We start from the raw sequence: 15,547 nt of genomic DNA, 5'->3' as shown, positions 1-15,547 counted from the left end.
CCTAGCCTACAGATTTATAAGTTAGCTGAGGAAATTAGACATACTCAAAGGAAAAGATTAGCAAAAAATGGGGTACTAGAACCAACATATACCTACACATAATTAAGCACCAAAATAATCAAAGAGAATTAAATCTTAGGGATAGCAAAGGGAAGTCTCTACAAACTAGAATGGGTGGCTTATCAGAAGCAGATCAGCTTTTAAAGGTGTGCTAGGAACCAAGACATCCTAGGCATAGGGGTAAAGAAACATGTGGAAGCAAAATATTCCCTCACTTTACTCTGAAAGGGAGCAGATAGATTGGTACAGTTAAAAGTAGTGAAGTAGTAACTGTTTCCTAGAAGTAGCAAAAGGATAAAGAAAAGATGAAGCTAAATCTTTATGGAAGCCTTGACCACCAAACAAGAATCTTGGTAATTACCAACTGAGTAGGGAAGAAACACTAAGATGGCAGGTTTAAGTCAGGACAGTGGCCAGGAAATCCAAGAACCAATAATAGACACTTCAACAGCAGTATTAAAGGTACCATACTCAAAGGTGGCTGAAGCCAAGCCTTGTCCTCCAAAGCATGATCCAAGATTGCCAATACAAGTAAGAGAAAAAAGTCTTTAGGGACTTTTATACAGTATCAATTCACCTTTTTCATAACAAAAAATAAGAAACAACTGAAGAAAATGTCTTCAGGAAACTACCAGCCACCAAGATTATTTCAAGCTTTGGGAAATTAGGCCTGCAATATTTCTATCTTTCTGGTAATTCTGCTGGCAACTTAAAAACATCTAAAAATAATTAAAATATTGCAATGGTCTCATAATTTTTGCTTAAATGTCAGGTGATCTGAATTGTTCTAAAATAAATCTAGCACTGCTTTAGATTTTTGTTTTTGCTTTTCTCTTACCTGAAATTTTAGGAAATAACTTCATTTTTTATATACTCACCTCAGCATATGCCTCCATGTCCTCTAGAAACTGACCAAGAAGAGTGGTAGAAAATGCAAGATCAGCTACCCAGAATGGCTCCAAACTCTGCAACCACCCTAGGAATCATACAAGAAATTTTGGAAGAGTAGAAAAAAAATTTTAAGTCCAAGTTAAAAAAAAATTTAAGAGAATTCTTTTAAAAGGTATCTGGTTTTCAAGTTGCCCACTCTTGAAACATGCCTTATATCATAAAATTAGGACTGTAAACTGTTTTTTGTTTGTTTTTGGCCGTGCTGCCTGCTGCGCAGCTTGCGGGATATTATTTCCCCAACCAGGAACTGAACCCGGGCCCCCGCAGTGGAAGCGCAGAGTCCTACGCACTGGACCACCAGGGAATTCCCTGTAAACTGTTTAATATACTAATGATTAACCACTACCTCTTTTAATGCTACAGAAATGAAAATACTCCAGAAATTAAAATATAATCTCATGTCCTTTTTTTTTAATAAGTAGATTCAGTATCCATACTGTCACTACACAAAGGACTTAGACTAAAACGTGCCAAACTATGGCCACCTTGGCTTTCTTCTCCAGGGCCACACCTGGCCAACAAAAGTGTACACTCATCCCCCCAAGGGAAATGGGACCACTTGCCAGTAGAACTGAGAGAACTACTTTCACCTGTATATCTTAATTTCATAAGTTTATTTCACCAAATAAGCTATGAGAAACTACAGCACCTGGAACAAGCTGAAATGTCCAAGTGAGTCATATTAGTCATTCATTTAACTCGGAAAAAAATTTTTTTTCTTTATCATTTATGACAATCCTCCAAATTAACCCATTTGTTTATTTGTTTAATCAATAGAAAAACAATAAATCACGGATATCCAGGATCTTCCTTTCTACCCTTCAGGGTACTGTCACTGTGGTATCTCCTACCAGCACATGCAGCAAATGACTTGAGATAAAGTCCTTACTCACAGGTGCAACACTACAATCTGTATTTACTCTCCCTACCTACTACAAAAGCACACATTTTTCCTTTTAAAAGATAAATTTAGCCAACAAGTAATCTTCACCAAAATATCCTCTGAAGCAATTATTTTTCTTGCATTATCAAAAAAGTAGTGTTAACAGCCGGTCTTTGAGAAACGAACACTCCTTCCCACAATATTTAAATGACTAGTATATGCTGAACGACTCACCAGACACCTGCTGTGTAAGCGAAGGTTTCTGAGTATGATCTATATGCCATCCGACTAATATGTCAACTGTATCCTGGATGGAGACAGAGAGAAGGGGACTAATCATTTTAAGATCTTATTGCTATTCCACCCTGTGGACCATTTCAGAGTAAGAGAACCTAGAACATCTTACGTCCTACCTTCTTGACATTATACATTAAAGGGGGGTTGGGAGGGGCAGGGCAGGAGAATAACAGAACTTTCTTTATGACACTGATGAAATATTTCTTTCTTTAAGTATCTTAAGGTATTAGTGTTAGCAAGTACAGATGGTATTTTTTATAAAACTACATTATTGCATCATTCACTCCTGGACCTTAAAACCAATTATATTCGAAGGAGCAGAAACTTTGTTTTCTAATTCCCCAGGTCCTCATAAATGCAGCCAATCCCTTACCCCATCATCTGAAAAGAGGGGGCGGGGAACTCACCCTAAAATTAGTGCTGAAAATATGAGGGTAACATCGAGCTACCAAAAGAATGCACTTAACACATTTGCAAAGTAATTCTGGTGTATCCACATTTTCAAGAATGGACTGCAGGCTGGTCATTACAAGCTAAAAAATAAAAGTTACAAACCGTGAACATTTAATAAAACAGGGAGAAAACAAGCAAATTAGGTTTATTATTTAATAGTGACTATAGCCAAAGCTGACTATATCAAAGAAAATAAATTCTATAGTTTTAGTTCCCAAAAAAGTTGAAAACATTTCAATCCACTGTTTTCCCCTCGTTTAACATCTGTTAACATTATTCCTAAGTAACATGTTTACATTGTTCCTAAGTGCTCTCTTCAAATCCATGGGTGTGATTAAAATTTCAAGTACAAAAACTAAGCTGTGCTTGGGAAACTTGTCTTTAAAGTACCAGAATTATTTTCCAATTCAAAACACAGAGCAGATGTTGTATGACTTATACTTTAAGATATTAGTACTTGCTTCAAATTGGAATGATTTAAAGGTTAGCATGGCCCCAACACAAGAAAGACACACAGGCTCATGTTACCATTATATATATTTTTTAAATAAATATATGGCGGGCTTCCCTGGTGGCGCAGTGGTTGAGAGTCCGCCTGCCGATGCAGGGGACACGGGTTCGTGCCCCTATCCCGGAAGATCCCACATGCCGCGCAGCGGCTGGGCCCGCGAGCCATGGCCGCGGAGCCTGTGTGTCCGGAGCCTGTGCTCCGCAACGGGAGAGGCCACAGCAGTGAGAGGCCCGCGTACAGCAAAAAAAAATAAAAATAAAAAAAAATAAATAAATATATGGCATACTACCTATAGACTATTTTGCAGCTAAAATTTTTTGTTGTTCAAACCAATTTTTCCCCAAAAGGAAAGTTCTTCTCTACAAAAGAATGATGTTGTAAGTATAGAAGAAATGCCAGAATTAGAAAACCACCATTTTGCAACAGCCAATGCTATAATCTATACAATGCACAGAATATGAATGAATGCTAAAATCAAGTGAAATATTATGAAAAAAACAGGATATTCAGGAGGTCTCACAGTATCATGCCCACATCACTCACTAATTACAAAGGGAGAAAAATAAGCCTTCACAATGGAAAGATCTGGTTGGTCATCACCTTAACCAAGTGATGAAACTCTTCATCTAAGAGTTATGTGAACTGAAGTTATATGCCTGCTAGTGTGATACAACACTAAGTATGAACCCATGAAGTATTCATGACCAAAATATTTGAACTGAATCTAAACAGGAAGGAATAATCAGACAAGCCCAAAACGTAGAACATTCTACAAAATAAGGGGGACAAAAAAGGTGCAGAGAATTGTTCTGCTTAAGAGGTTAAAGAGGCACACGACCATCTTCAAGAGATTAAAGATTCATCAATACATGAAACTTGATGGGATCCTGGGTTAAGACAAAAGTTATAGACATCTTAGTGGCAGCTGCAAAATTTGAACATGGATTGTCTTATGTGACAAAATTTTCTTAGGTATGATTATAATGTTAATATGAGATTAGCCTTAATCTTAGGAGAGGCATGCTGAAGTATCACAGGATAAACCATCATGATGTGTGGAATTTATTTTCAAATAGTTCAACAAAAAATTGTCTCTGTGTGTGTCTGTGTCTGTGTGTGTGTAGAAACAAAACAACTGCAGCAAAATGTAGTGACAGAGCTAGGTAAAAGATATATGGGTGTTTAATGTATTGGCCCATCTGTTTTCCTGTGGATTTAAAAATTTTCAAAATAAATACTTGGGGAAATGTTCATATTATGAAAACTGTATGCAGAATAAGCCAAATTTGGTGTTATGCTGGTTACAAATTATTTTCTGAATCTCTTCCAAAATTTTTTCACAACCTCTATAATCAAATAAAAATAAAAATTTTAAAGACAGAATAGATTTCTCATGTTTTTTAAAAATAACCAAAATAAAACATATCATGAATTGTTTAATAAGAAAGCAAAATAAATAAAGATATCAAATATTCTAAAGACACCACACCCTAAATTTTTAAAAACATTAGCTCAACAAAAACTTAATTACTTATAACTTTGCTCAAAATTAAATTGGGAATGATCTTTTAATAATTCAGATACAGGGACTTCCCTAGTGGTGCAGTGGTTAAGAATGCACCTGCCGGGCTTCCCTGGTGGCGCAGTGGTTGGGAGTCTGCCTGCCAATGCAGGGGACAGGGGTTCGAGCCCTGGTCTGGGAAGATCCCACGTGCCGCGGAGCGGCTAGCCCCGTGAGCCACAAATACTGAGCCTGTGCGTCTGGAGCCTGTGCTCCGCAACGAGAGGCCGCGATAGTGAGAGGCCCGAGGCCGCGATGGTGAGAGGCCCGTGCACCGCGATGAGGAGTGGCCCCCACTTGCCGCAACTAGAGAAAGCCCTCGCACAGAAACGAAGAGCCAACACAGCCATAAATAAATAAATAAAAATTTAAAAAAAAAAAAAAAGAATGCACCTGCCAATGCAGGGAACACAGGTTTGATCCCTGATCCGGGAAGACCCCACGTGCCGCAGAACAACTAAGCCCATGCGCCACAACTACTGAGCCTGCGCTCTAGAGCCCACGCACCCCCCGCGCACCACAACTACCGAAGCCCGCGCACCTAGAGCCGGTGCTCCGCAACAAGAGAAGCCACTGCAATGAGAAGCCCGCGCACAGCAACGAAGAGTAGCCCCCGCTCGCCGCAGCTAGAGAAAGCCCACGTGCAGCAACGAAGACCCAACACAGCCAAAAAAATAATAATAATAATAATAGTAATTCAGACACACATTTATTTTATATCACTAGGACTAAGAATTTTTGACATATTATCAAAACTTTAGGCCCAAAATAAGTTGTGGTGTTTAGTTTTTATCTCCCTCAAAAAATGTGAAGCCCCCTTCTACGTGGCTTTCCTCATGGAGCTCCTATTTTCAAATCTGTAAATGATTCTAGTACTACGCAAATTCAAAAGAAAGCTTCTAAAAAGCAAAAAGACAAGATTTTTAAAATAACTTACTTTAAATCTACCTTTAATGTGTATCATTTACTCAAATTCAGAAAGAGGTGTTTTATTTACATCATATATCAATCAGTAGATAACCCTTATTCTAAGTTTCCTTTCTTCAAGCTCCCCTTCAAGGATGTGTGTTATGGACAACTTTCTTCCCAAGCACATCATCATTCCCCCCAACCCTCCATTCTTACCTGCATTACGGATGAAAAGGCTTTCTTTTCTCCTACAGTCTCTAGTGCTTTGTAGGTGGCACATAAGTAGAGGAGTTTAACTTCATCTTTTGCAGATGAGCTAAATTTGCTAAAAATCCATTTGAAGATCTTCTCAGCCTCATAGCTCAGAGAAGCACAAAGAAGGCCAAGACAGCAAGCTCCCTCCTGTCTCAATTCCTGAAGCAATTTGCTACTGTGTATATTTTAATGCAAACAAAACAAAATACACAAAAAGCTTAAGCTTTCAAAGATGACAAGAATGACACATCTTACAATAGAATGTTTTAAATGATTTTATAATTTTTATTCAAACTACACAAAAGGTTGAAATTTTATCCACTTTAAATATTCTCTCCATTCTCTGTCTCCTGCAATGCCAAAAGTACCTTTGTTAAGACTTTAGATTTTCTTTTATAGAATCAATTATTTACAAACAGTAAGGAAAGGCTTAGAAATACTAAAATTCAGACTTCAAATTCCATCTCAAACTACATTAATTGATTCGCAGAAAAGGGCAGCAACAAGTGATCAGATAAAACACACTATATAATTATATACTTGGTAATATTCAATATGTAAGGACTATAAAATAGGAAATGGTAATAGTTAAATACAGTAAACTTAAAGGACAACACTGATTTAAGTATTATATTAATGAGAAACTATATAAAATAAAACCATCAAAAAGCAGTAAGGTTCGTGACCTGCTGAGATGAGTTTTGGATGCTTTCCAACACTGCAATTCTTTGGGAATCACCATATGAAGAAATGACTGCACACTTTTGGAGAACCCCAGTAGCCTCAGAGGATAGATGGCCTGAATCCACTGTTGCCCAAAGAAGGAAGCTCCCTTTTACCTCTACTCTCTAAGCAGTTTCCAAATGCTCTAGTTCACAAAAGTTAATCACATTCATTCACACTTGCATTAAGAGTTTATGTCATTCTACAAGTCAATGCTCAATTATTCAGTCATGTTGACAAATTAAAAAAAAAGAAAAAAAAAGAATGGCTCTCCCTTTCAAGTGGATTCGTTTGTATTCAGTGGTAATTAATGTTTAAATACTTTCACACAAATAACGATGACAAGAGAACCCAATGAAACATTAAGTAGATGTTCATAAATGAAGCCAATGGGCTTATCTTCTTGTACACTTTTTAATAGTTTCTAAAAATATATTTTAGTCTTTTAGTTACTTACCTTTCATTAAGCACATCATGTACAGCAACCAAGATATTATCCAATTGTTTAACTAGCACCTTAAAAAAAACACATTAATAAAAACTTAAGATTCCTATACTTTTAAGAATAACACTGTGTACTTTTTTTTTTTTAACTTGTGTTTCCCTCCAAATTATAACTGGACCACACCTTACTTTTCTTATTATTCCCAGGTCCCAATTATATCATAAGTTAAGAGTGTCATAAGTTTCCTTTCAGACTCTGAAAGAAATTTACCCATAGGAAATATACAGCCATGATCATCAATGGGGGGAAAAAAACCTCAAAAAGCTTGTGTCATTTACTCTGAAATGCATTTTTAAAACAAAAGATGGATTGATGGATAGAGGAAGAGGTAGAGAGATATATGATAAAGTCATACGATAAAGTGTTAATGACAGAACTTAGACACTATGATATTCACTGTAAAATTCTCTCAAGTTGATGTGTATTTGAAATTTTTCATAATAAAATGGAGAGGGGGGTTGGAGGAAGCTTGCTTTGAACCAAATGTTATTTGACTCACTATACCATTTCATTAATTTTCTCCTGTTCAATATCAAGTTCTTTTTTAAATTATTTATTTATTTATGGCTGTGTTGGGACTGTTGCTGCGTGCAGGCTTTCTCTAGTTGCGGCAAGCAGGGGCTACTCTTCTTTGCTGTGCGCGGGCTTCTCATTGTGGTGGTTTCTCTTGTTGCAAAGTACGGGCTCTAGGCACTCGGGATTCAGCAGTTCTGGCACGCGGGCTCAGTAGTTGTGGCTCGGAGGCTCTAGAGCGCAGACTCAGTAGCTGTGGCGCACGGGCTTAGTTGCTCCACGGCATGTGGGATGTTCCCGGACCAGGGCTCAAACCCGTGTCCCCTGCATTGGCAGGCAGATTCTTAACCACTGCGCCACCAGGGAAGCCCTATAGCAAGTTCTTAATTTAACATTAGGAGACTTACTTGGAGGGTAAAGAAATTTGTAACTGCTCTTGTACTTTATTTTTTTTGTTGACCGGGCCACACGGCTTGTGGAATCTCAGCTCCCTGACCAGGGATTGAACCCGGGCCACAGCAGTGAAAGCCCGGAATCCTAACCACTAGGCAACCAGGGAACTCCCTCCTGTACTTTACTCTTTAAAGTGTTTTTCCATTTATTTAGCCCTAGCCACCAGACCAAACTTACCCACGAACAAAATATGTACCTCCTACCCCAACTTCACATATGAAAAACAGAGATATTCTGTCCTGGAACACAGAAGAAAATTCCGAGGACAACAGAATAAATGCGTAAAAGGTCAAAAGCACTCTACTGCAGAAGGAACCAATGTGGATCTAACATTTGTATAAATAAATTACACATTAGGGGCATTAAGTTCTAGACCATCATAATACAGGCCAAATCAATCTGGAGTAAGGAATCCCTATTATTTTTCCTTGGAAGCAAAACTTTTCCCTTCTTTAACCACTCTAGGTAACATTATCTACTGAACTATGGAAAAATGAAACTTATCAACATTTCCAAACATACTATACTGACCAGCTTATTTTCTGGTTGCTGAATAAATTCTTTCAACTGCCTTACAGTAGCCAGTCTTCGGTCTCTGTCGTCTTCCCGGGTGATCCTCCGAAGAAGATTCGACAGTCGAGACTCATCAGAATAAGACATCGAACGCTCTGTGAATATAAACATTGAGTATGAGTCAGCACAGAAACTTTATAGCCCAAATATTTTAAAGTATATTAAAAATCGCAGTCCACCAAACAATAAAAGCTCAATGAATGTAGGTCCTGTAACACTTCTGTTCATCACTATAAACCCAGCCCCAGCAGACTGCAGGCACACAGCAGACCCTCAAAAAGGATACGCAAACACCTCATTCCAGAGGACCAACTGACAGAGAAAAAAGAAAGGCTTAGAAATTATTCTCTTTGAATCTGTCCCAAACTGTTTTCAACATCTAGGTAAAGAGCATAGGTAAGAAACTTCAACAGGTTAGGGATAAAGTCTCTATCAGGCAGAAACAGGTTACATGTTTCTATTTCTCACCTAGGTCTCCCACTGGAGGGGAGCCTCTTGTTCACATCATCATCATCTTCCTAGGACAAAGTTTTGGTGAACTGCAATCACATATTCAGTTCAACAAATGTCTAATTACCACCTACCATGTGCAAGTATGCTGCCACAAGGAAAGTGGCAAATCAAAACTTTTCTTCCCTTTTTCTTTTTTTTTTGCAGTACGTGGGCCTCTCACTGTTGTGGCCTCTCCCGCTGCGGAGCACAGGCTCCGGACGCGCAGGCTCAGCGGCCATGGCTCAAGGGCCCAGCCGCTCCGCGGCATGTGGGATCTTCCCGGACCGGGGCACGAACCCGTGTCCCCTGCATCGGCAGGCGGACTCTCAACCACTGCGCCACCAGGGAAGCCCCCTTTTCTTCCCTTTTTCAACGACAAGAACAAGCAAGAGTGCTCAAAATGCTGAACACTACTAATAAAGATGGCTTTAAGTACTACATTTTTCTTTTTAAATTTTCAGCTGTGCAATTTATCATAATTAACCCATGTTCATTAACACAAACCACATTAAAGGGTCTGACAGTTTCATTTCTAATGAACGAAAGGAAAATTGATAATAAAAGAAATTACAACGTCTGAGAGAAGGAATAAGATTTTTAAAAATCCCTAGCCTATAGAGTATTTTCAGTAAGGATGACTGCTAAAAATGTATTTAGGTTACTAGTCAGGAAATCTAGGCTCTATTTACAATTCTGCCCCTAGCAAACTGCGTAACTCTGAGCTTGCAAGGGGGATCTAAACTAAATAAGCTTTAGAGTCACTTTCTAACTCTATCATACCTAAATCTAAGACTTCAAATACTGGTGGGTTTTTTTGTTTTTGTTTTTTTTTGGCCGCACCACTCGGCATGCAGGATCTTAGTTCCCTGGCCAAGGATTGAACCCGTGCCCCCTGCAATGAAAGTGCAGAGTCCCAACCACTTGACCACGAAGGAGGTCCCTTCAAACACTTTTATGAGACAGTATAGGCTTTGACTAGTCATTCCACTTTAGAAAATTTATCGAAATTTTTTTAAAACTGCATGCAAAAAAAAGCTATAAACACAAAGATGTTCACCAAGATACACACAACACACACACAAAGCCCTCACGGGGAAAAAATGGTCATAAACTAAATGTCCAAAGAGTAATTATATCCAACAAAGTGTATAAATCAGAAATCTTGATTTCTTAATCAGCTTTACCAATACAATAAATTTCTCTTTTAGAAAAAAAAAATGATCATTACCTCTAATCCTATGAATTTTCGAGACACTTTACCTATAGAGTAAGGCTTGTGTTATAAAGCGAGAAGCAGTAACTGTGTATTTAACTTTAGAAAAGGGCCCAGTCCATGTACACCCCTACCCTCACCCTAGAGTTCAAGGACTTGCTGCAGTAAGAGCCCACTATACATTCAGTATCCACTATAATCAGGGAAATCCTTTCTTTAAAATCTTACCTAGTCTTCTAATCTTATTTTAAGAGAATTCTCCTTTAAAAAGTATTAAAGGGGGCTTCCCTGGTGGCGCAGTGGTTGAGAGTCCGCCTGCCGATGCAGGGGATACGGGTTCATGCCCCGATCCGGGAAGATCCCACATGCCGCAGAGCGGCTGGGCCCGTGAGCCATGGCCGCTGAGCCTGAGCGTCCGGAGCCTGTGCTCCGCAACAGGAGAGGCCACAACAGTGAAAGGACCGTGTACCACAAAAAAAAAAAAAAAAAAAAAAAAAAAAAGTATTAAAAACCTTCTTGTGGGAATTCATGGTAGGGAACAGTTCACAGGAAAAGGAATGCAAACAATTATCACCTGCACATGTTTCTCAACTCAGTAAGCTAATCAACTCACACAGGTGCAAGGCACTGGTACAGAAAGAGGCATTTAGGAGATATCTCAGCAGAGGCTTGTGTGATTCTCCCTAGTTTACCCAGACTTACCCTGTGATTTCCTCATGTCTTTGATGGCTAACGCACGACTGCCATGCTGAATACTGGTGAACTCAGGGCTGGTCACATTGTTAACCCTCAGCTCTTGCCCCAACGACTTCCGACCATAAGTATTTTCCCCAGATCCTCCATTGACACTGTAGCCACCTAAAAACAGCAACATTTACATTATTTCAATACGGCTCTTTGTTTCACTCAATCAATTCCTGATAGTTCAGGTTCTTCTGAACCAATCTGCAGTTCAACCAGCCTTGGCTTCTATTCTTTCCCTGTGATGCATGCATTGATTTCATTTTGTTATCTTCAGTGGAAGATAAGAAGAGAAACGGAAACTAAATTAACCCAGATTTTGCACTTTAAAACTTTTTAGAAGTCTAGAGGAGAGACAGTAGTCAGGAAAGCCTTAGTGATAATATTGTATTTTGGGGCAAGGAAACTGCATTTATGTATTGCGTGTGTGAAAAGTACATTAAAAATTTTTTTTAATTAAGGGGGTAACCTTAAGAAGTTTCAAGAACAGCACTGAGTGTAATATTTATATTTTAAACATATTAGAAGAGAGAGGTGAGGGAGCGAGAGAGGGAAGAGGAAGAAAGGGAGAGGCAGCTAGGTTAAAAAAAACAAACGCACAAAAACAGGCCTCTAGCAGCAAGGAAATATATATACCCTTTTCGTCATTCTGTATGTCAGCGTGGATTCTGGTATCATCGTGCCTTTGCCGAGACACCACAGCTGAATTTGAAGGTTGCAGTCCATAAGAGGAAGACCCACCCCTATCTCTGGATGAAGAATATTTTAAATTATCTGGGTCGGCTGATGCACTATCAGTTCTGCAAAGAGAGAAGAGTATAAGGTTACAACTTTAAACATTTTGATAGCCCAAATCATAAATCTTTCTTTCATACATGCCTCTCTCTTCTCATTACTATTATACATAAGCACTCCAATGTGTAATAAGAAGTCTTTCAACTGGGAAGGGATTATCAATGGATGAAATACCAGCTTTTCAGCCCCTCCGGCTATCTAAAGACCCATACAGAAATATGAATAACTACCAGGACTACGGTGGCCAACGCAAAACTTAACAGGTTTTGGCACTGAAAGTTCCATGTCCTAAGAACTCCCTCAGTCCCAGGCAAACTGAGACAGTTGGTCACCCTGGTCCCAGGATTCTTTTCACATGACTTGATAAAAGGAATAGTTCTTCCTAAATCTCCTCCTCCCAGAAGAGGGTTTTAACCAGTGGAAAAATTACAATCTTCCCAGTCATAAAAATAAAAAACACTGGCAACATATCAGGCAGGGGCAATGTGTTACCAAATTATTTTTAAAGTCCTGCCTCATGGCAATGTGGCTCGCTCTCTCTCTCTCTCTCTCTCTCACCTAAATTTGTAACTTGACTATTTGGTGGGAAAATAAATTATAGAATGAAATTTGAAAGCAAGCTCAATAGGATATTAGGAAAGAACACATTAGCTGCAAAGATTTTTTTAATGTATGGCAATACTGAGGACTTCATTGAAGATTCCTCATATAAAGAATATCTATTAAAATTATAAAAAGTGAGGAAAATAAAAGCAAGGTGTCAGGAATCCAATAAAGCTGAAGGTTGCAGTCCATAATCTATTTAAAATTCAAGTACCGCCTAGAATAATCCGAGATACCTGGATATTAACAAGTTGCTCAACCCCAGGATAAAATCTGTACCCTTATCTAAGGATCATCTCTATGCCTCAATGTCCCCATCAGTAAAATAGGGAGCTAAACTTTATAATTTCTCATGAGCCTTATTCTTCCATCAACCATAAGTTATCAAAAAATAAGAAAACACTAACTACCCTATGGCAGCATATGAAAAATACCAAGAAAAAAGTTCCTCTGCTATTGATATTTCTTCTGAGAGGAACAACCTTCTGGAAAAAAATCACTTTTATGATACTTATTAAAACACCTTCTGCACCCATAATTATCTGGAAAAGTTAAGGACACTGGCAAGAGCAGAAACTGAGCTATTCTTCAACCCCCATGGCCCTCCCCTATGTGTAAAAAAAAGTGTCTGTGTATTTCATTTCGAGTTTATCATCCTTTCGTTGCCCCCGCCCAAGAACACTAAATATGAAAAGGTGCATAGGCTCAGACACCCTGATCTGACCTACTGCAACCACTGTTAATATAGAATGTAGACAAATAGGTTCAATTAAACTTGGATACCTACGTGGCACCAATCTAAATTATTCCTAAAGGCTCTCAATCTGAAACTTGATAAAAATCCATAACCCTAGCATACTATGCATATAACTAAGGCTCCACAGTGAAGTATCTTCTTCAACCATTCAGAGTTCACTTGTTCATAAAGCTCAGAACTTCCAACATATGAAAAATAAAATCTATGGAATTTCAAAAAAAAATGTATTAGGATATTTTCTAAGTATACTAAGTATAAGCATTTAAATACCTTTACCACTAAATGGAGCATGAGAACTTTTTAAAACTAACATAATGATCTACCCCCATGTATCTAAAATAGCACACTAAATGAGCACCTACAATAAACCATAACATACCATTAATTTCTAAAAGGGAACTGAAAAATAAAAGAGAACTTATGAGCTTTACTGGCAGATTTTGAACCTGTCTATGTGTATAGCACCTAACACAACCTAGAAAAGGAAGTTGTTAGTAAATGAATGAATAAAATAATTCTAAAACATCAAGATAACTTAAGTCTATCAATATTTAAATAATCTGAATTTCTAATTTTCATTATGCTTATGTATCACATATACTACTCTTACCATTGAGAGTTAAATATTTGTATCTTTTTCTGGTGACATACCAGTAAACACAAGGCAACAGAGAATATGGGTTAAAAAAAGATCTGGGCTCAAATCCCAGCTCTAGCACTGAAAAGGTATGTGTGACTCTGCACAAGGAACTTAATTTCCAAGCCTCAGGTGTCTTTTGCATAAAATGGGGATAATATCTATCTATTATGTAATGTTATTGTGAGGCTTAAGAAAGATAAGTTCTTAAGAAATACTTAGCCTACAAGGTACACTTGACGTTATTATTACCATAATAGTAAATATATTCAAGGTTTTCAGTCTAAACAAATAAATATAAATAGTTCATAAACATATGAATATGATCAAAACAAGTTTTTATACTCAATATACAATAGCTGATTTTAACTTCTTCACTGAAGAAATTAAGCAATCTACTGCTACCAACAAATCCATTGCTAACTAGGAAGCACTGATTTCAAACTAAACTGAAAAAAAACAGGAACAACCTCCCAATTTGTTAGAAATACACGTTTTTAAATCTCATTAGTTATAAACACCAAGATTTTTTTTTTTCCCAGAATTTGGGTTTTCAGAAATATAGCAAAAACTTCACTAGGGTAGAGCTACTGTCTCAGAACTGTCTAAAAACTCCCTGGTTGCTAAGTTCTTCTAATACAAACTGATCAAAATATTTCTAACCAGAATTCAAGTTATAGGTATTCTGAACCCAAAAGCACAAAATAGTTCAGCATTTATATGAAATCTCTATTTTTATAATATCTAGACAGCTTAGTTCTCAAAAAGTCAGTATCAGGCAGTTAGCACCAACAAGATCATCCCAGTCCAATAAACAGAAAATTGTTAAGAATGAAAATGAGCACTTAAAATGAGGCAATCAAAGGCACAAAATAGAAAATGCAGATTTGAACTCAAAAGAGGCAGGCATAAATGTTAAGCTAGTTATAAGGCCTGAAAAAGCTATCATCTGCCAGAATTAGTGTCTCAATTTAGTGATAAAAAGAAAATGTATCTGTTAAGACTAAGTATCCTAGCAAGAATCCAAAAATACCTCCACAGCCCCTTTAATACTCTAAAAATATTATGGAAAGAGAGAGGGAAAAAAAAGAAATGCATAAATTCCCCAAAACGATTAAACTGAAGTTAAAGCCTGATGTACATGCCACATGAGAGGTAAGTTTCTAAAGCTCATACCTCAAAAATCGCATACTGTATAATATGGAGCCTTTGTGATGTTTTTGCATCAAGTCAATCTGTAAGACAGTAGTTACAATATTAGTGAAGACAGTGGGTTAAAACATTTGTTGTTCAAACATGAAGCAAATATCATTTATGGGTTAGGTGCTTTTAATTGCACTATGGCCCTCTAGGGTTCATATGTTGAAGCAAAAACTGAGATGGCACATGCCACTCTGTGCCTTAGAGAATAGAGGCTTAAGGTGGCAACAAAAAAATTTTTAGTACAAAAGAATTTAAATGTTAACTATAACATACAAATCACATGCAAATATAGTTACCGCTCATTTTAGTCACCTATTCTCAATATACAGAAAATGTAATAAATCTGAGAGGTTATTCATTTTCAATGACCCCAAGCCCTCCGACCTCATACCAACAACCTACCACGTGTTAGGGGATAGTTAAGTATCTCCTGGCTAAATGTGGTCTTATGGTCCAGTT

General features: G+C 37.7%; 1 protein-coding gene across 2 annotated transcripts in view; it reads right to left on the bottom strand.

Moving 5' to 3' along the window:
* SMG1 (SMG1 nonsense mediated mRNA decay associated PI3K related kinase) overlaps positions 1 to 15,547 on the bottom strand; it is a 95,999-nt gene that overhangs the window by 61,660 nt on the left and 18,792 nt on the right. Inside the window, exons 2-10 of one of the 2 annotated variants that reach the window (XM_081255521.1) lie at positions 15,062 to 15,120; positions 11,730 to 11,893; positions 11,055 to 11,210; positions 8,606 to 8,742; positions 7,061 to 7,119; positions 5,842 to 6,055; positions 2,599 to 2,724; positions 2,129 to 2,201; positions 939 to 1,036 (exon numbers count right to left, since the gene is read on the bottom strand). In XM_081255521.1, the coding sequence (XP_081111647.1) occupies positions 939 to 1,036; positions 2,129 to 2,201; positions 2,599 to 2,724; positions 5,842 to 6,055; positions 7,061 to 7,119; positions 8,606 to 8,742; positions 11,055 to 11,210; positions 11,730 to 11,893; positions 15,062 to 15,111 (1,077 nt within the window). In that variant the 5' untranslated portion in view covers positions 15,112 to 15,120. The remainder of the gene's footprint in view (positions 1 to 938; positions 1,037 to 2,128; positions 2,202 to 2,598; positions 2,725 to 5,841; positions 6,056 to 7,060; positions 7,120 to 8,605; positions 8,743 to 11,054; positions 11,211 to 11,729; positions 11,894 to 15,061; positions 15,121 to 15,547) is intronic. The other variant, XM_081255520.1, reaches the window with a different exon arrangement.

The sequence above is a fragment of the Mesoplodon bidens genome (genome assembly GCF_964165515.1).
Source record: "Mesoplodon bidens genome assembly, chromosome: 15".
NCBI lineage: Eukaryota > Metazoa > Chordata > Mammalia > Artiodactyla > Ziphiidae > Mesoplodon > Mesoplodon bidens.
The sequence above is the reverse complement of the archived record's forward strand: the minus strand, read 5'-3'. Positions and strand labels throughout refer to the sequence as shown.